This window comes from Coenobita brevimanus, chromosome 104 (genome assembly GCF_032717465.1).
Source record: "Coenobita brevimanus isolate Jiangsu-jjx chromosome 104, ASM3271746v2, whole genome shotgun sequence".
NCBI lineage: Eukaryota > Metazoa > Arthropoda > Malacostraca > Decapoda > Coenobitidae > Coenobita > Coenobita brevimanus.
Window position 1 is genome coordinate 48,939,413 of NC_137057.1, and position 25,223 is coordinate 48,964,635.

The 25,223-nt window shown below is 40.3% G+C and overlaps 1 protein-coding gene across 1 annotated transcript in view; it reads left to right on the forward strand.

Annotated features, from left to right (window-relative positions):
• The window catches only part of LOC145415924 (SH3KBP1-binding protein 1), a 12,802-nt gene extending 710 nt beyond the window's left edge, over positions 1-12,092 (forward strand). Inside the window, exons 2-17 of the mRNA XM_080285033.1 lie at positions 1,195-1,392; positions 2,336-2,451; positions 3,137-3,382; positions 3,973-4,158; positions 4,519-4,612; positions 5,274-5,288; positions 5,801-5,997; positions 6,860-7,063; positions 7,356-7,472; positions 7,812-7,951; positions 8,278-8,464; positions 9,055-9,151; positions 9,869-10,050; positions 10,909-11,132; positions 11,835-11,897; positions 12,027-12,092. Coding sequence (XP_080141159.1) covers positions 1,195-1,392; positions 2,336-2,451; positions 3,137-3,382; positions 3,973-4,158; positions 4,519-4,612; positions 5,274-5,288; positions 5,801-5,997; positions 6,860-7,063; positions 7,356-7,472; positions 7,812-7,951; positions 8,278-8,464; positions 9,055-9,151; positions 9,869-10,050; positions 10,909-11,132; positions 11,835-11,897; positions 12,027-12,092 — 2,332 coding nt within the window. The remainder of the gene's footprint in view (positions 1-1,194; positions 1,393-2,335; positions 2,452-3,136; positions 3,383-3,972; positions 4,159-4,518; positions 4,613-5,273; positions 5,289-5,800; positions 5,998-6,859; positions 7,064-7,355; positions 7,473-7,811; positions 7,952-8,277; positions 8,465-9,054; positions 9,152-9,868; positions 10,051-10,908; positions 11,133-11,834; positions 11,898-12,026) is intronic.
• Positions 12,093-25,223: the final 13,131 nt, after the last annotated feature.

The window sequence follows — 25,223 nt, forward strand, 5'->3', positions numbered from 1 at the left end:
CCCTCAATGTATAGTATGTTCAGTTAGTATTAACTTTTTATGGATACAGTTGTGATATAAAAAGCATCCTTGACTTAAAATAACTGGCTTGGAAAATTATGATGATGATCTATCTATCTTTCCACCTACCATATCTATCCATCTATCAGTCCATCTATTTATGTATCATTAGATGCCATATTCCTGTAAAGAGTAGCCATATACAAACTGCCTCCACATCACCCTGTCCTCTGCTATTTTGCTGCCCTCCCTCCAGTTCACATGCCTCTCTCATATATCTCTTCGCTCCATCCCTCCATCTGATTCTTGGTTCTCCCAATTGTCTTATCCCCCTCCACCTCACTCATATACCCGGTACACTGTTCTAGTCAGTCTCTCAGTCTTCATCCCCTCTACACAGCCAAATCATCCACAGTTTTTCTCTCAGCATCTTCAACCATATCCACATCAGCAGTACAGGGAACACAAATTCCTCTCTCAGTGTGCACCATTTTTTTTTTTTTTTTTTTTCAATATGATTGTCTTTTTCATTTATTTTTGCTGTCTCCACATGATTTTATGTAGCATAGGAGAGACTCTTTGAAGAGGAGGAGCTAAGCTTAACCTCCATTAGCCCTTTGATTACTATGGACACTTTTAAGCTGAATAATATGTTCTATTAGCAATAAAAACAAAATAGTGTTGGTGAGGGATGCCTGTAGCCTTTATATAGTGATACTGATATATGATCATAGTAGTAGTAGTAGTAGTAGTAGTAGTTGCAACCCCAGACTCATCTGGACATAAAGCCACCAAACTGCAGGCAGTTACAGACAGTTGTGTAAATGTCCCTCAGCTCCCTCCCTGCCCATCAAAAGATGGAGGATGGACAGCAAAAGAAGGGCATTTTCAGCCTGCAGTCCACCAGGTTCATATCCAGATGATTATAGGGTCACAGGAAATAGTGTAATTTAACTTACTTACCTCTCCTTTCTTTTTGTTTGCATTCAACAACAGGAAGTGCTTGATAGGTAAAGAAATAAAGAGGTATAATGTATAATTTTTTTTTGTCCAGGGAGTAAGTATTGTGGGCCTGTACTTCAGCTACAGTCATTGCTCTCTAATCAGATATAGAAATGACACAATGAGAACATTACCTGATTCAGAGGGTTATTAGTGTTTATATACTGTACAGTATTATCATTTCTTTTACAGGTTCAGCACATCCCGTCACACCCTAACTTGGATCCCTGACACATTCTTCACATCCCTGCTGTCCGGCCGCATCTCCACACTGAGAGATGAGTCCGGCGCCATCTTCATTGACCGAGACCCTGCCCTCTTCACCACCATCCTTAGCTACCTGCGCACCCGAGACCTCAACATGGCCACTGTCGATATTAATGCTCTCAGGTGGGAGGTTGTTCTTTTAGTTTTGGTCCCAGCTTCATCCAAACATGAACCCAGTAGACTGCTGACTGAAGTTACCCATGTACATTACTGTGATGCTGTTCACTTCACTTCTTTCCAAGGAATTGGAGGAAGTTTAAGGGATGTTTGTATAACTAGGCAGTGGAGCCACACCAATACATCAGTGCCACCACATGGAGGCATCTTTTCTTAGCACTGTACTCAGTGCTGGAGAGGAATGTTTCCTTATCGTGGCAGTGACATAACCAGGTGACTTTACTGCCCAGTTATACAAATGTCCTGCACCTTCCCCTGTATCTCCTGAAAAGAGGATGGTGAACTTCAGGAGAGGGGCAGCTTTAGCCTCCAGTCCACTAGGTCATGTCCAGATGAGCCTGGGACTACCACAGCATTAACAACCAAAGAACTTTTCTAACCTGAATAAGACTGTTTGGCAGAAGTCAGAATAATATTTCAAAATATTATATTTACAGAAGGAGTCACCATACGGTACTGCAGTTTGGCACCAGTATTCTCAGTATAGTCAATCCTCATACTATGATGTGTTTGAAAATATCTTTAAAAATTCAGTGTATCTAGTACAGTACTATACTGTTAATAGGGGAAACTGTCAAATTAGCTTTACAGGTAACACTGGAATATAGATAGACAGTATTTTAGTATATTACTATGGTCTTAAGGGCAAAAAAGAGCATTACACAGGGCATTGTACAGTATAGTGAGGACTTCCCATTCTGTACATGAATCACTCTATAACCCTGCCATATTGAGGTCCCCAGTGTGAAGGTGTGTGGCATGCAGGAGTTTATTGTGTCTCAGGGAATGAACTGACACGTCAATGCCTGGTGCTGGACACATAAAGGAGAAATCAATACATGACAGAGAGAGAGAGAGAGCTGATTACTTAATTGTCTTTCTGTTTCAGACACGAGGCAGAGTTCTATGGTTTGGCTCCCCTAGTGAAGCGACTAATGCTATGCCAGGACCTTCACCACTCCTCCTGTGGGGATGTCCTCTTCTGTGGTTACCTGCCTCCACCCAGTGAGTCATTTACTGCCATATTCTGGTAGTTAAGGAGACTCCCTAGCACTTCTTCCTTAGTGCTGTATTCTGCATAATACACCTCGTATGCTATTAATAACGTAGCTAAGTGGGTTTTAAAATTAGCTTACAAGAATACATTAATGTATCAGATACAAGAATAAACTGGCAAGGGTGAGGTGCAAGGGAGCCTTCATAGCTGACAAGCATGTGGTCCACTGCCACTATATCTTGCCTGGTCTGTGTGTTGGAGGTATGGTATATACTATATATACTGTATATAAAAGAGTTGAAATAGTTCAGTGGCAGTATGTCTGCATTCACTCTTTTCCACATCAGTACCAACACAAAGCGTAACAACAACTATATCCTCACTGTAATGCAAGTGTCAGTCCACCCATGATGGACTAGTAGGTGAAATGAGTACTGAAGGTAACCCCTATGGAAGGTTATTTGGGCAGCTTGGATGATGTGATAACCTTGTATCTCACAGGCTCAAAGGCCTAAGTTACAGAGATGCGCACCACTGCTGAGTGCCTCATGGCATTGCGTCCACCTTAACCTTTAACCTAAACTGACATGACCCAACTTAGCCAAACCTAATTTGACCTACAATAATGTAATCACACCTAATCATATCTAATCCCTGTATAACGTTATCTGATATTGCCACACTGTCTTGCAGGTATTCCGATACAAGAGGCTCCGACAACCTCCAGCAGTAGCAGCATCAACAATAACAACAATAATAACAACAACAATACCAACAACAACAACAGCTCGGCCAGTGGTGCCAGTGGGGTTGGTGCAAGTGGTGGGGGTGCTGGTGGTGGTGGTGTCCCCCTGCCCCCACCTCGACCCGGCCACTCGCGCAACTCCTCGCTCGACCTGCGACACAACACCCCCCCACCACCACAGATGCTGGCTCAAGGTTGGTCCACGGGTGGTTGATTAACTCTTTTTTATCTGGGTGACATTCTTTTAGTGTACTCTTATTGCTACCACATGATTTCATGCAGGGTTGTGGGACATGTTCGAAATGCAGCAGGAGACTGTCATGGAAACTGGCCATTAGGTTATAAAAAAAAAAAAAAAAAAAAGTGAAGGCATGGAATACTGCCTTACAAAATGTACATATGTATTTAGTGGAAGTACAGTAGGCATTCTTTCTGTAATTAATTGTGGACTTGCAGCATAATATAGAAAGAATAGAAGCTAACTTGCGTCAAGGACATGCTGTGGCTAAGTGACTTATGCCTGTGTTGTGATTTAGTTAGCAGTGGAAATTTATTATGGCAGCTTATAGTAGTGGATTGTAGTGGGTGTAGCTAGTTTGCAAAAATAGGGTGGCCAAGGCTAATTGTGGGGTAGCCTAAGAACTCTTTAGAGGGATGGAAATTTTGAGGGACACCTGAGTGGGGTGGCCAGGAATACATCAGGGGTAGGCAGTATTGCATCCCATCTGGCTACCTAAACTGAAAAATTATAGCAAGGACTTTGATTTGTGTGTTGGTTCATCAGGTCTCCATGGGGCGGCATACCCAGGGCATTCTCGAAGCAGCAGTGACCTAAGGGCTCCCCGACCTCATCCCAGAACACCAGCACTTGACCCACGCCCCGACCCCAGGCACTCACGCAACTCATCAGCTGACCTTAATAAGTTCTTCAAGACGGAGATCAATGTGCTGAATAACGTGGGGCCTCCAGGTGAGATGATAATGATGTGGAGGAGGAGAACGAGGATGATGTGATAATGATGCTGGTGATTACTGATTGATGATGATGATGGTGATGTGGAGGCTGAGAAGGATGATGACAATGATACTGATGATGGTTCTGATTGAAAATGATGATGATGTGGAAGAGGAGAAGGATGATGATGATGATGATGATGATGATGATAATAATGCTGGTGATGGCTCAGATTGAAGATGATGAGGATGATGTGGAGGGGGAGAAGGAGGGGGATGGTGATGTCATTGATGCTGATTGGTAATGAGGGTGATGGTGATGATAAGAAAGAGTTTGATGATTATGATATTGGTATTGATTTTGATGATATTACAGGGTCGGTATGGGTGGATCCTCTAAGAGTACGTATGGTCAAGGCACACCACAACTGGATACTCGTGGCCTATGCTCACTTTGTCACTTGTTACAGGTGTGTGTACTTGTTTTGTAGTGTAAGCTCATTGACTCTAGCGACTTAATGTTATTTTACTCTTATTGTCTTCTGATTGATTTGTTTATCATGGAAACAGATTAATGAAGACTTTATCTAATCTCCGCTGGTCAAAATTTCATCCTTGTAACTTTCTTTAAAAACATAAGCTTGCATTCTTGGGTGGCACACAAGGCTTCATGACATTCTTTAGTGATTTACTTTGCATGTTATACCTTAGGATTCTTTTGTATATAATTTAATATTGACATATTATAGGATTTATCAGTAATGTGCATGAGGAACATGAAAGATGGTGCACAGAGTAAATAATTTAGGAGGGTAACATTTTCTTGTATGTTATGTACGATAATTTTGATATTGACCTACTTTGCATCAGTTATATACAAGAGGTTATTGAAATGTTAAGTGCATATTAAATAGCTGAAGAAAGGATGTTAAGAAATTTCCAGAGCCACTTATACCTACGACCCATAACACTTTAACAGTTAACCCCTTCAGTCAGTGAGTAAATTCAAACCACGTCATTGTTCATTGTTAAGGGTCAGCATTATCTCCACTATTCACTATTTGTAGGCCTATGTATGTTGTATTCTCAGTGTGCTATATTCTTTGTATTTATTTCATGCTAACCTCACAGTGCAGTCAATCGATGGTGAGTAGAGTGAGGAAGTTTGTCTTGTATAATGATGAATTCCTTAGTGGTGATTTTTATAACCCTGATGAGCGCATGTGGATGGATTCTTGCACTTTGGTTATAAATCATCGTTTTCTTTACTACATTTGTATTTTGATATGCAGGTGTATCTTGTGAAATTTTTCAGGCTTCAGGAGGCTATTGTTGGGTTAATTTTGAGTAGAAAAGTTACAACCTCAATATGGGCCCAATTTTTAGCCATAACACATTAACAGTTACTGATGATATTATGGGTGTATAATGGGAGAAACTATTTTAGCCCATAAATCATCAATAATTCTAGCGCCATAACAGCTGAGATTTGAACCCATGTTGATATAACTGCTTTTACACACAATTGCCCCTAGAGTAACCTCCTGAAATTTTAAAACAACTCTCATGGGACATCTTGTATGCACAAACCTACCATCCAGCCAGCCATCAGCCTCATCCACTGTGTCAGACCATCCATCATAACCATCCATTCACAGGAACAAGGACAGCACGGGATGGCAGTTGGCCTTCACCTCACCGTACATTGAGCAGCTAATTGAACGGGTGGCCCTCAACGCCAAGCTGTCCCCGGCCAGCCAGGGGGGCGAGGCAGGCCATAAGATGTTGGCCATATCCTATGCCTCACACATCAGGCTCTGGGCCATCACAGAGGATGGCACAAGGAATGATATAGGTTAGTTAAGTGGTTGAGTTTGCCGTGCAGCAGACCTGCCAGCTTATATAATTTTTTTTCATAATCTTACAAATTTTACATTGAACTTACAGTTATATGAATAGTAAAGTAAAGCTGATAATTTCTGAAATTGTATTTGTTCATATTATTTTTTAAATATGGTCTTGTACAATGCAGGCTTTTTTGCCTCTGTTTCCATATCATTTGAATTAAAACTTCTTATGTGATTTAAGATTTTCATGTGTTTGATTAACTGAAATAAACATAGTGTCATTTGAATGCAGTACTGAGCTCCATAATATCACAATTCTTATTCTTAAGAGCTATTTCCTTTGGCCTAATTTGGAGTAATAATGGTTTTCATAATTTTTTTGAGCTCAAGAAATTGTCATGCATTCTTAATGTATTTTTGTCTCAGGTTGTGACTTCATTGGTAAACATTATGATTTTCCTTGATTGAAAGTTTGCTGGTACATTGTGTTTGCATACCTCACAAAACACCTGGCATATGAGAGTACAGTAATGCGATCTGCTCTGCCAAATACAAGGTTGCTGAAGATCATATTAAGAATATAGCAGGCCCCTTAATGCTTAGAAGTGTTCAGCCTTGATAGTAGCAGTAGCAGTTGTAGTTCCAGCTTTGTCTATAATGTAGACCTAGTTGACTGCAGGCTTAAGTTTCCCCTCTTTGGCAGTCCATTGTCTGCTTTTTGGAGGATAGGGAGGGAGATGAGGTATGTTTGTATAACTGGGCAGTGGATCCGCCTGGTTATATGTGTACCACCACAATAAGACATCCTTCTCCAGCACCGGCCTCAAAACTGAAATGTCAACGCTAAACTAGCTGATTCTTTGTCGGCAGGAACATTCAACCTCGGTGTGGGTGTGGAGTACCTGTTCTTCATCGGGTCTCAGTTGGTGGCATTATCGTCGGTGGGAAAAATCGGGGTCTGGCATGCCATGACGCAACACTGGCAGGTCCAAGATGTCCTACCCATTGCATCATTTGACACTGCTGGATCATTTCTCCTCCTTGGCTGTACTAATGGATCTATTTACTATATTGGTAAGTAGATTTGACCTTGCAGGTAGTAAGTAGATAGGTGATTACCATGGACCCTAACAGATACTTTAATAAGGTGAGAAGCCTAGAATATCCCATGACACTAGGGCCTTGAGGTGTGTCTGTGTGACCCTGCTCTTAGGGGGGAGTTAGGGCTGAGGTTTCTGTAGTCCAGTGATGTATAGACCTCATTAACTCCACAGCTAGAGTCTTCCCAAAAGCTAAACAAAATTAATGAAAAATGAAATAAAAAATACCTGATTGAAGGTGTTAATGAATTATTCTCCACCATCAGACATGCAGAAGTTCCCACTGCGTATGAAGGACAATGACCTGCTTGTGACAGAGCTGTACCATGACCCCTCCAACGATGTCATCACGGCAATATCGGTTTACCTCACGCCAAAAACAAGTGAGTGATGAATTAGTGTTGCTGAGCTATGCCCTTTTTACTCTAACTTGGCCCAAAATTGCAGTCTCTCCATCTTGAATATTGTCTTTTAGCAAGAGATTAGCACCAGAATATGATGCTGCAATCCTTTTACTCTAATTTGGCCCAGATTTTTGCCCAAACATAACTTAACCTAATCAAATTAACCTAACCTCACCTAACTTAATGTATCCTAACCTAACCCTAACCTAACCAAACCTTACCTAACCTGATCAGACTTAACCACCCCAGCATCTCACAAGTGACCCTGTCCCCAAAGCTAAATTGGCCCATAACAGTTCCTCTCCTTTTGTCAAACAGATGTGTGCGGCAACTGGATCGAGATAGCGTATGGAACAAGCTCTGGTACTGTGCGTGTAATAGTGCAACATCCTGAGACAGTTGGCCACGGTCCACAGTTATTCCAGACATTTACTGTGCATCGGTACCCTGTTACAAAGGTTAGATGGATAGATAGGTAGACAGATAAATGAATATATAAACCTTATTTTAAGTGCGAGATGTGTGGATTGGTGAATAGATGGATTTGTATTTAAATGGGTGATGACCACCCGTTTACTGTAATGATGAAGCTAACCAGCTCACCTCTTGTGTCCCCATGCAAGTCACTCTCACAGAAAAGCTGCTAATCTTGTGCACTGAATACAAAAATGTTCACATTTGAGGAAAGCTGGCAGCTTTAGGACAAGTTGACATGAAGAGAGCACTGTATGATAAGGGGCTATTCTAATGTTAATTTTTTTCTCTCTCTCTCTCTTTTTCACAGGTCACTCTATCAGAGAAGCTGTTAATCTCAGTATGCAGTGAATACAACCATGTTCGCACCTGGTCCGTGACGCGCTTCAGGGGAATGATATCAACACAACCTGGCTCGACGCCACTCTCCTCCTTTAAAATACTCACCATTGACGAAGTGGATCCGAATATTTATTATGCCATCGCCAATGATTGCGGTGAGCCTTGGGATGAGTTTGTTTTTGTTTTATCTTGTAATATCATGGTAGATTCCTTTCAGTCTAAGGATGACTAGCTCCAGAAAATATCAGTGCACCGTACTGTACATGTTAAGTATTTTGACACACAGATCAAAGAATACCATTCAGTGCGGCTCTGTCCTCACGCAGTGGCAGCCATGAAAGTAAATCGTTGTCGTATCAGCTGCTGCACCCTTTTTACTCTAACCTGACCTAAAATTGCCATCCTTCCATCTTGAATACTGAGTTGTAGCAAAATATAATTACTGGAACATGATACTAGTAACAAAGAAGTGCTACAGAAGGGATGTTGAGTCATAGTACATCATATTGTGTTACTGAATTATTTGAAATGAGTTGCAATATTATAAAAGTTTGGGCCAAGTTAATATAATAGGACTGTTGGTATAATTTTTCTGGTATGTTCAGAATGGTCTTATAGGTTACTATTTATACGTGTGTTCCAGACCCACAGTGCACCGATACTTTTTGGTGTTAGTGTGTAGTTAGGGATAAAAGTTCACCTGATGATAATGATGATGATGACGATGGTCCCCATACTTTGCCAGGTCCTTACGGAGAGCAGGATGACGAGCAGGTGTTCATCCAGAAGGTGGTGCCCGAAACTGACCAGCTATTCGTGCGACTGGCCAGCAACGGCAAGAGGTACCATCCTTAGATAAGTCAAATGGCGAGGAGATGCAGGATAGAGTGTGATTTCTTTAATTTCTCTAACCTTTTGTGCTATACAGAACCTATCTTCAGAGAGAGCATCTTTGGGTGTTACTGCTGCTGTTGTTTTTGTTGTTTTATAGTTGGTGTTCGTTTTTATTGTTAATTTTTCTTTTTGTTTTTTATTGTTACTGGTGTTGTAAATATTTGTGCCCATCTTGGTTTGTTGTTTTTAATTGTTGCTGGTATTGTTGTTTTATTGTTGCTGTTGTTTTTGTTGATTATGTTGTTTTTCTAATGTTGCTGGTGTTGGTTTTATTTTTTTTCCTTCTTGGAGTGTTGTTGTTTTATTACTATTGTTTTTATTGCCATTTTAATTGTTGCTGTTGTTGTTGCTGTTTGTGCCCACATGAATGTATGGTCATAATAAACTTGAAAGGACAAATGAGAATGGATGTTGGGCATTTCACTCAGAGATAGGCTGAGATATGAGCAAGTGGGACAGAGAGCATTTGCATCCTTTCTGTAGCACTTCTGTGTGTCAAGCATCATATTTTAGTGTTAGTCTATTGTTATAACTTAGCATTGAAGATGGAGAAGTGGCAGTTCTAGGCCAGGTTAGAGGAAAAATGTTAGAGGATGGAGATTGGTGTGTAAATGTGAATGTAAATGTAACTGTGAATGAGTATGAATCTATTTTGCATTTTACAGAGTGTGCGTAATCAAAGCAGTGGACTCGACAACCATTAGTGGGTTCTGTGTACATGAGTGTGAGGGCAGCAGTCGCATGGGGTCACGGCCACGGCGGTACATCTTCACGGGACATTCCAATGGCGCTATCCAGATGTGGGACCTCACCACTGCACTGGACCTAGCTGCCCGTGCTGATGCTGGTGGGTATTTCCTTGCTTTTTCTCTCTCTCTCACATTATCCTTGCATAGTCTGAGAAGTTAACAGTGCTAGCCACAAAGTTTGTGGCCCTGTGGTGCCTGGGTTTGAATCCTGGTGTAGGCTGCTGGCACCACTTGACATAGGTATTGATCATTTTTGTATTGGTATGTACAATGAGTGTACCTAGAGTAATACCAAGAAGAGATAAGTGTAGTAACTTGGATGATGCATTAATCTTGTGTCTCCCAAGATTGTGACTGAATATTCTGCCACAGGTTCTGATGCTCTAGTTACAGAGATGGACACAGTGGCCAAGAACCTCATCGCTTCATTTCACCATTGCCCCACTGACATCTCTTCATTGTCTTGCCAGTCACATCTCCATGTCTCATTGTCTTCTTATCATCGTACTAGCCTTTTGTCATTCTGCTGTCCTTCATCCCCCTTGTCTCACTCTCATTTCACCATCAACCCTGGGAGGTACTGCCATGAGTGTGAAGTGTGGCTTCAAGCTTGGTAATGAGCCACACTATCATCACTCAGGCAGAAACCATTCAGTCACAAGTACATAGAGTCAAAGTCCAAACTGAGACACACACATTGTTATAAATCTTTTTACACATCTTAGCTTTTTTTTCCCCAATAATTTCCAATAACTGTTGGGAAGTAATTGGTTGGTTGTGGTATTTAGTTTAGTATTCAGTCCATAGAAAACATTGGCTGCACCACGGCCAGCCTCAATATGAGTATTCCTTAGAGGCTGCTTCGTATCATTGTAATTTATATGAAAATTTTAGAAATAAACAATGAATGAATTTAATATTGTGGATTTTTTGTGAGGTTAGTGTTCTTGTTTCAGGTTGTGAAGTGCGTGGTGGTCCCGAACCATGTGAATTAGTGAGGTTATTGGAGGTTTGTGATCTCAGCAACTCATACTGCACCACCCCCTGCCTCTCCCCCTCCCCCCTCACCCCTGCCGGCACCATCATGCCCATGCCGCACAGACCCATCCCCCCCGGACCCCTGCACCACCCACACCCCCCGGGGGGCCTTGTGGCTGGTGGGTGTGGGATAGGGCCACAGGTACGTAACTTAGGATGGTATTGAAGAGATAAAGTGGTGTATTTTAAGTGGCTTTGGAGATCACTTTGCACCTTTTCCTTGATGTATTCTGCACATTAGTTTCTTCTGCACATAACACCTTAGTATTTTCTTGTCTGTTATTATAACTGAAGACATAAATAGTCATATTGTAAGTGGATTTAGAAATTTAGTAGCACCTCTTCCTTGGATTTTATTCTGCACAATTGGTCAAAGTGGCTGGGTGAGATAAAGAAGGTAGAGATTGAATTACCAATATTTATTTTCTCCATCATTTTGAGCTACACAGAAGTCCTCTTCAGTATCTTGCCTGTTAATGATGTAGAGAGTATCAGTGTTGAAATAATCTAAGCAGCATACAAGGGAAAGTTAGATAATATTATTTAAGTAGCATATAAGGACAGGTTAAGTGTAATATGACAAGTAAATAGCTAAGAAAGAGGAATTACAAGGTCTGTGCCTTTGATAGTGATGGGTAGCAGGGACATATGAAGTATTTTATTAAAGTTTATTAAGATTTGTCTTAGGGTAGGAGTAGCACTGGGAGTGAGATGGATGTCTGAGCAGCTTAAGAATACAGCTACTCTAAGAATGTATGATAATAAAACAGTAAAGTGAGTGAATAATAATAATAATAATAATAATAATAATAATCAGTAAATAACTCTACTGTTGGTGTTGTAGGTACACCCAGGGCCACTGCTGAAGCCTGCAAATGTGGCATTCCTCTCACACAACCAGTCAGCTGTGGCTATTCACCCATACCCTCACCCTGCCTCACACACACACAGCCAGCCTCCCCCTCCCTCACACCCACACACCAGCGGCCAGTCCTCTTCCTCGCATCTCCACCAACCATCCACATCAGAGGGTCAGACGACAAGCAGGGCCCCCCCAGTGTCCCCAGCTAATGAAGATGAGGATGAGGGAACTGCCTGTTGATGGTTCTCGCCCCCCTGGCTGCCTGAGTAGCCAGGACCCCTACCAGATGATGATGATGATAGGCGGAGACAAGAGCAGATAAATTCACAGAGAAATACTCAGATAGATGTGCTGATAAACACACAGGTAGAGTCAAAAGCAGATAAGAATACAGCCAGATAAATACATAGATAAATACACAGAGATAAATAAATACTGTACACAGTTAACACACAGATGAACACACAGGCAGAGAATAAAAAGACAGCCAGATAAACACACAGACATAGATATGCACACAGATAAATACCTTACACAGATTTATACACACACACATAGATACACAGATAAACACAGCCAGAGACAAAAGCAGGTAAGTACACACACGGATAAAAACACACAAAAGCAATGATGAGCAGTGTCCCGGTGTCTGTGGCCCGTAAAGAACAAGGGTGGTTGCAATTGCTCTGCTACTTATGAACTTTGGAGTCAAGAACTTTCAGAGATGTGAGCATTTTTGTTGAAGAACTTTCTGAGATACGAGTTTTTTAAAAGCATTTTCTGAAGAACTTAATAAGATATGAACTGTTTGGAGAGGCATTTATTTAAGAACTTTCTGAGATATGATTTTTTTTTTTTTTTTATATCATTATAAGAACTTTATGAGATACAAACTTGAAGAATTTTTTATTTATTTTTGAAAAAGCATTTAATAAAACTTCCCAGCATAATGAACTGTTTGGTAAGCTTTTATTATTTCTACAGTCACATCAACAAAATAACATACACTGTATGGTAGTACATTTTGCATGGTTTTGGCTTTGCCAGCTCTGATTATTTGTGGAGTAGGTAACCATCACAAAACATTCTAATTTTAGATGCATTTAGGGATTATTTAGCAAAATTTGTTTTTAAATAACCTGAAAATTCACAATAAACATATTGATTCTAATTTCTGGTGATGCTTTGGGTCTTTACAAAGAGTTTTAAGTAATCATGTAGAGTACAGAGTGGCTTGTTAATAGGGCTTCACCAAGAATTCACTTAATGGTATTGTATGTGTTGCAGGGGAATGCTTGGTATGCCGGTTTGGGTGTGAGTATGTCAGTTGGGGTAGGAACTGTGTAGATGATGCAGGAAAGACATTGATAATGCTGACTGAGCCTTACCCTCAATATACGAGAAATTGCCTAGTGGTGTGAAAGGGAGCATAATACATAGGCCACCTTTTAGTTAAAATATGGCTGTGGGAGAACTTTTAGATGGGTATTCATTATTTGTTATTTTTGCTATTTATGGGTGTGTTGTTATGTAAGCTATATATCAGTCTGTCTGTTTATAGCCAGACATCTTAACCCCGTGAGGGGTGTCCACAAGCAGGCCACCTCAATGTTGCCCTGTCCTCTGTCATTCAGCTGCCCTGCCTTCAGCTCACCACCCCTCTCGTATATCTCACCGTTCCATCCCTCCATCTCATCCTTGGTTTCCCTTTCACTCCTCATCTCACTCATATATACACTCTGGTCTTAACACCTGTGACAAACAGTGGATGAATGTATACAGTCGTGTACTTATATTGGTATTAAATTAACTTAAAGCTCTTGGTACAAAGTGGTATTTCAGTTTGTGCCTTTGTGAAAATGAGATAAAGGGCAGTCTTGGTAGAGGCAGACTTTATGTGGTGTGGAAGAAGAGTGTGGAGGAATGTTTTGGTGAAAGAGAGGGAGGAGGAAGAGGGGTGTTTGAGAGAGAGAGAGGTGTTTGAGGATAAGGTGGCCTGGAGGCACTTCTGTTATGGCCACCTTGTCCCCAGGTTCCCAGAAGGGAGCAAGGCATCAGAGATGATGATGATAATCACCCATGATTTGTATATATTTGGCTTTGGGTATTAGTGAATTTTGCCTTCTGAACTTTCCAAGGAATGAACCAGTTCTTGGAACTAGTTAAGTTTGTAAGTAGAGGAGCAGTTGTAAAGAGAAAAGGAGAATGTTTGTGTGTCAGTTTGTGAACCCCGTAGAGCAAGAGTAGATAAAGAGAGAAAAATGGAGCTGTGTTAGTGTGCCAGCCCATTGTCTTGTCAGAGTGTGAGGCTTTCTGTGCTCTTCTTGCCTTAATTTGGCCTAGAGTTTTGTCCTGTTGCAGCATATTTCACATACTTCATTTGCAGAAAAATACATCACTACAACTCTACATCCTTTGCATAACACTTCTTTGTGACTGGCATCATATTCAAGTGTTAAATTGTTGTTACAGCGTAGTATTCAAGATAGAGAGATGGCAGTTTTAGGCCAAGTTAAAGTAAAAAGTGTATAGTACCCTTTCCTCACCAGTTTGTTCCTGTATGTTTTATGTTAGCATTCTCATTTATGTTATTTATACAGTCTGTGTCAGTATTAAAAGGTTATACGTAGCTTTAATGAGAGTACTGAAGTGTAATATACAAATATGCCTGGTGGTCTAGTGAGTTATAGAGCTCCAACCAGATGGGGCCTGTAAGGATTTTCATCTGAGGGGTGTTTGGGGTTTATCTATGTATTCGTTTATTGCCATATGCCTTAATCCTGTAAGGGGTGGCCACAAGCATTTCGCCTCCTCGTTGCCCTGCCCTTTGCCATTTGGGGTGTATTGCTCCCATAATGCCACTCAGGAGCAAGTGAGGCTGGTCACCATTGCCTTAAGTGTTGGGCTTGAGTAGCCTAGCCCCAGGGATCTACACTCTGTGTATATGGCAAAATGGGATTGGCTGATGAATGAATGAATGAATATTGTGTTTCAGTATTTATGCAGTGTCAGTATTAAAAGAATAGAAATAGCATAATAGTGAATACTGAGGTGTGATATGAAAATTAAACACAGTAGAAACTCTCAAATCCAAAAGCTTGGGTCAAAAGACTTTAAAAAATGTAGAATATTTTGGAAAGTAAATCCATAATTGTAACTATGAGGAAATTGAGTAAAAAGTAGCCTACAGTACCATGAACAGTAAGTGCAATAAAGTATCCTGCATTAATATCATCTGTTGTTATACTTGGCCACCTGTGTCTCCAAATATTCATTGACTATGTGGAGAGATGACAACAACAACCTCTTATTTCATGATAAAAAATATTTTGGAAAGTGGAGACTGCTGGAAATTGGATGTTCGGATTTGAGAGATTGTACTTTTGCTAAAGAGTGTCCTAAGCTGACTAGAATATCCGCCTCAGTCTGTATATTCAAAAGAGAAAGAGTGGATGAAGAGAAAATACAGCTACTCCTTGCATTGTAACTTGGTCTAAAATTATCATCTCTCTCTCTCTTGAATGATCATTTGTAACAGTAGATTAACACTAAAATATGATACTAGTCATAAAGAAGTGCAGTACACAGAATGTACAGCCACAGTACTGTATTGTCATCGAGAGAGTAGATGAAGAGAATTCAAAGTCTACTCCTGTTACTCTAACTTGGCCGATAATTACCATCTCGCCATCTTGAATGAAGAATTGTAACAGTAGATAACATTAAAATATGCTGCTGCTCATGAAGAAGCTCTATGGAAATAATGTAGAGTCACAGTATTGTCTTGTGGCACTCAGCTACATGAAATAGCTGGAAAAGGATGAAAATCTGGGCCAAGTTAGGGTGAAAGGGATATAGCAGTCATCGTAGGAAAAAAAAGATGATGATGATGATGTGATGATGATGACAAGAGAAGTGTTCAGACTTTAAGTAATGAAGTGAATAAGTAAGACAAGTGCAATATTCCTGTGTGAACAATGAACTCTTGAACTAGAATAAGAGAACAGGGAAGTGCAATGTTTGTGTGGCATTCTGTGAACTCAAAAAAACAAACCAAACAAAGCAAAATAAAACAAAAGATAAGGAAACAAGAGTAAATTCTGTTTTTTGTGTTAATCTTTGAACCTTTGAGAGCAAGAGTAGTTAAGGTGAATGGACAAGAGCAGTGTGTATGTCAGTCTTTGCATAAACTGTTGGAGTACTTAGAGAGAAGAGGCAGAAAGGAGCATTTATGTGTTAGTCTGAATCATGAACTGTTAGAGTAGTTAGAGAGAAAATACAAGAACTGTGTATCTGTCAGTCTTCGAACTGTAAACTGTTGGAATAGTTAGAGAGAAGAGGCATAAAAGAGTGCTTATGTATTAGTTTGTGAATTGTGAACTGTTGGCGTACTTAAAGTGAAAATACAAAAACATTGTATCTGTGTCAGCCTTTGAACCACAAACTGTTGGAGTGGTTAAAGAGGAGAGAGAGAGAGAGAAAAAAAAAAAAATTGTAAATGTGTTAGTCTGAGCAATGAACTGTTAATTCTGATGATGATTCTTTACATTTAAATTCTTGCTGTCTCAAGACCCTTTTACTTAGCCTAGGTAAAGCTGTGTAAACTGGATTGTTTTTTTTCTGGTATATATTTTCTTACAGTTTCCAAGTAGTTTTACTCAGCTATGGGAAAGCTATTTGAAGTGTTTTTCTATTTTCATGTTGTTTATAAACCGTTTTACTCCACTAGCAAGAAGCTATTCTGATCGGATTTTTTTTTTTTTCGTACTCATATTTTTTCTTTCTTTTTCCAGACAGTTTTACTCAACTAAGAGGATGATTTTCAAACAGGAAAGTTTTTTATTTATTTATTTATATATTATTTTTATTATTTTTTACCATCCAAACAGTTTTATTTAATTGTGGATAAGCTCTTCAGACAGGAGAGGTTAAATACAGCTTTCATTAACCCTGCATCACCAAGGCTCTCCCATAAGCTGAAAATAAAACCAGAGGCAGGTACTGAAAGTTTAATAAATAATATCATCATCAGGTTGAAGGGAAGAGGCAAAAAGCAATATTTCTGTGCTAATGTGAATCGTGAACTGTTGGAGTGGTTAGCCCCATGATACTGGGCAGTGTGGGTGCTGGAATGGGATGCCCTCTCGCAGTAGCAGTTAAAATAACCATTGCCTCGACTGCCTGGTTATATAAGCATTTCTCAACTCCCCTGAAAGGAGTATGGTGGGCTAAAGAAAAAGGACAGCTTCATTCTGCAGTCCTTCGTGTTCAGTGTTTTAGATGAACCTGGGGCTACAGTTACTGCTCCTACAATTATCATTCCTTCTATTTAACTTGATCAAGATTTTTTTCATTTTGTAGCTGATTTCTTGTAGCTCAGTGGCAAAAAAATGTCAGTGTCGCAGCTCGACATCATTCCATAGCACTCCTTCGTGGCTGGCATCATAAATTAGTGTTAATCTGTAGTTAGAAGTCGGCATACTAGATGGAGAGATGGCAATTTTTTGGCCAAGTCAGAGGAAAAAGTATACTGTAGATTCTTTTGCAAGTCAAACAAATTTAAAATGTTATATAAAAAAAGATTGAGAGATGGTTGAAGGTTTTTTGACCATGTAATGCCACCAAGGGAAGTAGACTAGTTATCTACCCTAAATGTACTGTACAGAATTACGGTTGCCCAGCCTCGGGCCGCAACATCTCAAAGGGAGTAATGTGAGATAGGCAGTTTTCGATTTTAACAGCACCAGGTGCTGTATTCATAAATTTTTTCAGGATTATGTTGTATGTGAGATTTGTTTACCTCTGCCAATGAACTTGGAGGAGGTTATGTGTTCACCTATGTTTGTCTGTTTGTTTGTTCATCCACATGATATCTCCAAAAGTTCTCAATGAATATCAGTGAAATTTTGTGGAAAGGTGGGCCGAGGATCAAGAAAGAACTGATTAAATTCGGTGGCAGATCTGGATCCCGATCCTATGTATCCTGCACAGTAATTCCAAAAGTTCTCAGTGAATTTCAACGATATTTTCTGGAAGGGTGGGCCGTGGGTCAAAAAAGAACTGATTTTATTTGGGGACAGATCTGGATCCGGATCCAGATCCAATGTATCCCGCAGAATGTCTCCAAAAGTTCTCCGTGAATTTCAGTAAAATTTTGTGGAAGAGTGGGCCATAGGTCAAGGAACAATTGATTAAATTTGGGGGCAGATCTGGATCCTGCGTATTCCACACAGTATCTTCATGGATCCAGATCCAGGTCCATTTTAATGGCAGTGGCATTGGTGGAGGTATGCACTCTCAGTGTACATTCTGGTTTATACTGTACATCTTAATTTATGTTGCTTGGGAGGGATACCTTCATGTGGTGGCACAGATATACTGGGCAGTGGAGCTTGCATTTTTTTATAGGATTGTTTATTTATATTCTTTTTTGATGCTCGTGGTAATGCCTTTATGTGGTGGCATTGATATAACTGGGCAGCGGAGCTTATGTTGTGTATAAAATTGTTTGTTTATACTCTGCTTTGGTGATGGTGAAGGATGCCTTCATGTGGTGGCACTGATATACAAACATCCATCAACTCACTTCCAGTCTGCCAATAGGAAAATAAAAGCTGGTTTGTTTATACAGTACATACTTTATTTTATCTTAATTAATGGTGGTGGTGAGGGACTCCATGCAATATTGCTGATACAGCTGGACATGGGAACTTTCTGGGTGTACAAATATCTCTCAACTCACTCCCAAGCCCCCAGTAGGAGGATATATAAATCCTTTGTTTATACTGTTTTATATTAATTTATGGTGCTGGAGAGAGATGCCTTCATGTGGTGGCATTGATATAACCAGGCAGTGGAGCTACCTGGTTATGCAAACATCCCTTGACTCACTCCCTATCCCACAAAAGGTGGAGGATAGGTTGTGGGAAAAGGGAATCTTCAGCCAGCACTCCACTGGGTTCAGGTCAGATGAGCTTGGTGCCAGAACTAGTGCAAAGCATCATTAAGCTCTGCTGTATAGATTAATGTTACACTGTACTGTGGTATTTCCCAGGCTGAGTAAACTTGTGTGTAGACACTTTGTTTTCACCTGACAAAACTGGGTTACACACACAACTTGGATTCTCTGTTGTGATTGCATGAAATTAGGTGAGAGGCAGGATTTGGTTACTAGATAAATCAGCCCTCCAATCTGACTACACTTGACTGTGAACTGAGCTGAAAGAAGATAGGGATCTCTGTCAGGTGAAAACAATGAAGGGTTAATGAAGGCTGTATCAAACTCCTTCAGTTCAAATAATCCCTCCCATGCCAAGTACAGTTGTTTGGTGGTAGGATGTAGCTGTGTGCTGTTCACCTTAACATGGACCAGAATTTCATCCTTTTGCAGCATATTACACCATACTCAGTGGCAGAAAAATGCAGTGCAGTAGCTCTTCATTGTCTCCATACGAACATAATACAAAATGTAATTGAAGGGGTTAGTAACTAGTAGTAGTTGTAACCCCAGGCTCATGTGGATGTGAACTCAGTGGACTGCAGGTAGAAATTGGCTATTTCCTGCGACCTGTCATCCTCTGTTATGGGGAACAGGAGGGAACTGAGGGACAGTTGGATAACCGGGCAGTGCAGCCACCTAGGTATGTGGGTGCCACCACATGAAGGCATCCCTCTCCACATCTTGAAGGAGTTAATAATGACCATAACACGTGGAGAGGATGGAAAATGAGAGAATGACTAGAAGAGAGTATGTGAGTGGGGTTGTAGGGGAGAGGAGAAGGGGGAGACAAAGGATGAGATGGAGGGATGGAGTGGCGAGATGTAATAATGAGGGGGATGTGAGTTGGAGGGAGGGCAGCTGAATGGTAGAGGGCAGGGTGATATGGGGGTGATTTGTTTGTGGCCACCCCTTACAGGATTAAGACTGTTGGCACCTGGTCAACTAATTGATGCTGTAGGGGATGTCTTCACGTGGTGACCGATACCTCGCCTGACTCCTAGCACCCCGGAAGGAGATTGGGCTGCAGGAGAAGGGCAGCCTTAGTCTGCAGGCAACTGAGTTCACATTTCAGATGAGCTTGAGGCCACAAAAAGTCTGAAAATCTTAAAAGCTGAATAAAGTAATTTGGAAGTATAATTGTATGTTTTCGCCTGACTGACATCCGAGACCCTTTTCAGCTTCTGAGCTCAGCTGAGGGCAAAGTGTAGTCGTATTGGAGAGTTGATATGACTATAGTACCCAAGGAAATGAGCACCGTTACTAAGAGGCTCATGGTGTCTGCCCCCACCTCCTCCTTTACTTTTATGCTGTGGCGTGTATAGGGAGTTTGGGGGACGGGGACTCCCGGTAAAAAAAAAAAAAAAAAAAAAAGTTGGGAAGGGGAGACCACACCCTCTGCCGGATGGTGCTAGAGAGGAGAGCAGTCTTCTACTGTATGTTACTGCCAGGACAGAAAAGCAGAGACTGCATACCCATTTGAGACCTACCTTTGCACCCCTGTGTGGATATGTCTTCATATTATCCTTATTTTAAACTATCCATTACTTTTATTCCTCCCACCCACCCACCCAACTGGATGGAGAGGGGAAAGAAAGCAAAAAAGTGAGGGGAAAGCAAGAAAGGGAGAGGGAAAAGAAAGGACAGAAAGGAGATAGCAAAGGGTAAACGGGAAGGAAGGAGCTGAAGATTAGAGGCAAGATTGATAAAAAGGGTGAAGGGATTGCGAATCGTGGAGGAAAGAAAGAAGATATGAACAAGGAGAAAAGGAATATATAAAGAAAAATAGGAAAGAGAGAAAGAAGGATCTTTAGGGGAAACAGGAAACAAATTTGGAAGCTTATTGCTAGCCAGCATAGCTTCAGAGTCGTGTTTTGGAGCATTTTTCTTGTTTAGTCCCCTTTGTTGAGTAAATCGATCATTTTATAGGTAAATATAGGGTTTACATATAGCATGTGATGCACTCTGAATCCAGTAACACAGGAAAATTCGCATACAATACCGATAGTCAAATAAGTTGTCGCTCAAACTTAGCGGATATAACATGAAACTATTCCTTAAGTTAAACTGATTGGTATGTCTAAATTGTTTTTCTTTATGCAACATACAAAACATTTCCTGGTTATCCTATGATGAAAAGGTGTCATTCACGAAAGATCTGCTTTTGCTACATTTAAGACATCTCTGATTAAATATAGAATTCTTTGCGCTGAACGTTTATAAAAACATTCACATTAAACATGTCCAAAATGCTTCTGGTCTATTACATCTTATTTTAAAGAACTGCTTAATAATTAGGGTAATACGCACGTTAAAAAGAAAGAAAAAGCAAGGAAACAGCATGTAAATATTGAAACGACGCATAAGTTGAATCCGGTTTACAATTGAAAATTACTCTTAAGCGAATATGAGACTCTAATAATACAGAATTGATTTTCGAATATTAACACTAGATAAATACAATTATTGGTGTATTGAGATTGAAGGTGTACTCAAAAATCGAAAATATGTCTTGCGGATTCTCGATTATGCAATGGGTACCTCCTCTCACTCGTCTAGAGCATGGTGGAAAAGCGAGACAACTTTGTGAAATTGGACTTCGATATTTATTAATTTTCCAGGTTAGTGAGGTAAATACGGTAAAGGAGAGGCGTTATGATTATCCTGTGAGTCTGTCTCTCTCTCTGTCTGAGTCGCTGTTGGTAATGGACAAGGAGGTTTTATGGTTACTTGCAGAGATCTGTGTTGTGGAAGGACGGGAAAAGTGAACTTCCTCTTTTGGGCTTATGTGAAGTGCGCTACATCATTATTAACTTTACATGTATTTTGTTGGTATTTTTATAGTGTTTATGGAAGAGTTGTGGTTGATGGTGAGGATGTGGTGCTGAGTGGAGGCTCTGTACCGTAAGTTAATGATTAGATATGGTTGCAGCGGTATTATTTTACAGGTGGACAATATGCTGTATTGGAATTTTACCACCATAAACGCATAGTATGATACCTAACTCTAAGGTAAGCGTTCTGGTGCGGCAGGTTAGGTTAGGTCCAGAAATATATAGTGCACAATCTGAGGGGTGTATTGGCAACTTGTAAATATTTACCGAAGTTTAAAAGGGCCAAATTTTTACACTTGAAATAGTGTCTGCGCGCTTCCAAGACGTAATCAAGTACACAGTAAGAGCAGTTTTTAGAAGTAACTTGCAGACCCATTAACCTAACAAAGGATCCATTATTTATTTATTTTTATATATTGCTAATGCCAGATGAAGTAAATGAGTGAGGGGTATGTGTGTGCTGGGGGGAGGGCAGTGAAATGGTGGTGGACAGGGTGACATGACAGCGACTTGTTTGTGGCCACCCCATACATGATCGAGGAGTCTGGCAGTAGGTAGGTAGATATTTATTTAGTTTTTTAAAAGATAACTCTGAGCTGAAGGATATAATTGCATCTGTGTGAGGATATCTGTTATATTCTAACTAACACCAGTGGATTTATTCATCTCAGGAAAGACTTAGGCAAAAAGATGCAGGAACTGTCATTTACCAGCCATTGCCTTGGGACATCTTATATTTTATCTTGCCAAACACTAGATTATCATATTAACTTAGATGTCACTAATCTGGCATACATTTTTCATCCATCTTTGAAGTATGGCATCTATAATGTGTCTTTCTTTCGCAGGTCCAGAAGCTGCATCAGGACTGAGAGATGTTTGCTGCCTCATGAGTTATATCAGTTAGTGGAATTGCTCAGAGAAGGACTCCGTATCACCGCTGGAAGCAACAGGGGAGATGTCTGGCTTTGATTTGTCGAAAAAGGTAAATCGAGAGCACTGGAGTGATGTTTGCGGCATCAGGAATCACATCAGCTAGGGGATGTACTCAGAGATGGACCCTGTGCAGCTGATGGAAGCACCAGGAAAGACATTTGCCAAAGATGATGAAGTTTATTGAGGACCCTGAAGAAGAAATCATGAAACCCCAGTAGGGAGTGGCCCAGTGAAGAAAATGCCACAGGAACTCAGTCACCACAAGAAATTCGTTAATGAATTTGCCAGAGAAGATGATCACTCCTTAAAACTGCTGAAAACAACAGGGGAGAGGTGTGGATCTGATTCATCGCGGAACAAGTGTATCTGAGAGTGCCCACGAGAGAAGGAACAGCAGAACTACTAGGGAATGGTCCAGTGAAGAAAATGCCACTGAAACTCCATCATAAGAAGTACATGAGTGGATTGGCTGGTGAAGAAAGGAAATCCAGGAGCCCATGCAGGAGAAGGAACAATGAAACGAAGAGGGGGTGAAGAAAATGCCACTGGATTTCTCACAGGTTAGTTCATTCCTTCGTGGTTTGCTAGAGTTTGTTCACCTTAACTTGGCCTAAATTTTTAATCCTTTAGGCATTTAATTTGCAAAGTTTAGTAGCAGATAAAGGCTTTAGTACAACTCTGCATCCCCTGCGTAGTACAGCACTTCCTCGTGACTAGCACCACATTCTAGTGTTCATCTCTTGTTACAACTCAGCATTCAAGATTTAGAGATGGCAAATTTAAGCCAAGCTGAAGTGAAAATATTGTAGTGTTTGGATTATGCATTTTTGTGGTCAGGATTTTGTTGATAATGATGAATATATTTGGAACTTCTTTCCCCCTGCCTGTTGCTTGTATCATTTATGTTTGTTAGGAATTTTGTTCATAATAATGTATTGGTTATGTGTAAAAAATTTTTGTTTTGCTGCTATTCTCTTATCACCTTAACTTTTCCCAGATTTTCATCCTTTTGCTGCTTATTTCATGTAGCTCTTTGACAGAAAGACACTGCTATGGCTGTACATCCTTTCCAAAACACTTCCTTTGTGACAAGCACCGTATTCTAGTGCTGATATAGCCTGTTCCTATAGTTCAGCATTCATGATGTGTAGATGGCATTTTTAGGCCAAATTAGTGTAAAAAGAGTTTAGGTCAGTGCTTAACACCATTACCTAAGGGTTATATTTCCTGAGCTTGTTGAATTGTGTGGCATTAACCAAAGTACACTAAGAGAGATGCACCATATTGTACATCGTATCATATCATTTAGGCCACAGAGGTACCAGTAGGCTTGTATGTATCAACTTGTCCTGTCCCTAAGCTAAAGAGAGACATTGCTATCAGATTCAGTGTGGCAACAAGCTTAATAACCAGCCACACAGTCATCACTCACTGACAGGAAACATACAGCCTTTCGTACAAAGAGCCAAATGTAAGCTGAGTCTCTTACATTGTGACAGATCGTGTAACACATTTGAGATTTTTTTTTTCTCATCAATTTCCAGCAACTGTTGGGATGTAATTACCTGGCTTTAGCACTAGGTTTACCGGTACCAGTCCATAGAAATCATCCGCTGTACCATGGCCAGCCTCAGTATGGGGATCCCTTAAGCTTGGTATCATTGTATTTGATTTGGATATGGAAAAACTGACTCATTATGCTCTTTATTTTGCAGGTGAAGATGTGGAATGACATATGGTGATGATGATAACAGCGGTGATGCTTGGCAGCTGTATGGTATGGTGGTGGAAAAAAGGAAAGGATTTGACAGGTTAGTATTCCTGTGTTATATTGACTTTTAAAAATCATTAGCAAGATAACACCATTCTTATCTTGTTCTTGCCACCACCAGCTAAGTTTATTCAGCTGTAGGGACACTTTTTGAACTGGAGGCTCACATAAGGTTTGCAAATATGCCTGATAGCAGAAGTAATGAAATAAACATAAACAGCAGATTTGTACAGCCTTACACCACAGCAGAGCAGTCTATGAAGTTTAGAGCCTTCCAAGAAATGTGATTATATAAGGTAAGACAGGCATTATAGTTAGCTGTAAAATGCTTTCTATAGTACCATATTTATATTCTGTAACATTTTTTGTTAGAATGTTATCATCATCATCATTATTATCATGTTCCTGGGGGTGTGCCACATTTTGGCCAATCCCAGTGACTTGTGCAGGGGGAAAAAAAAAAGAAAGGAAAAAAAAAAAAAGACGTTCTCAGGCTGATGATGTTAACACCTTCACACTAAGAGACCCCTGAACAAAATAATATTGTTTGGCAAAGGATAACACAAGACATCATCACTGTGCAGAGGGTAAAGTACATTGTGTCTTACCCCTTCATCATAAGAGACCTACCTGAACTGAAGGGAAACTTGTGTGACACTAGTGAGGATCACCCTGCAAGAACTCATTCATTGTCACCCCTCCATTGCTCATGCATTATATAATCATCATTGAATTATTCCTGTTAAAATGTATATGGTATTGGTAGAATCCGTAAATAGGAGTCTTTAAATCCTTATGAGATTCAGAAGCCCATATTAGATCCACTACAACAC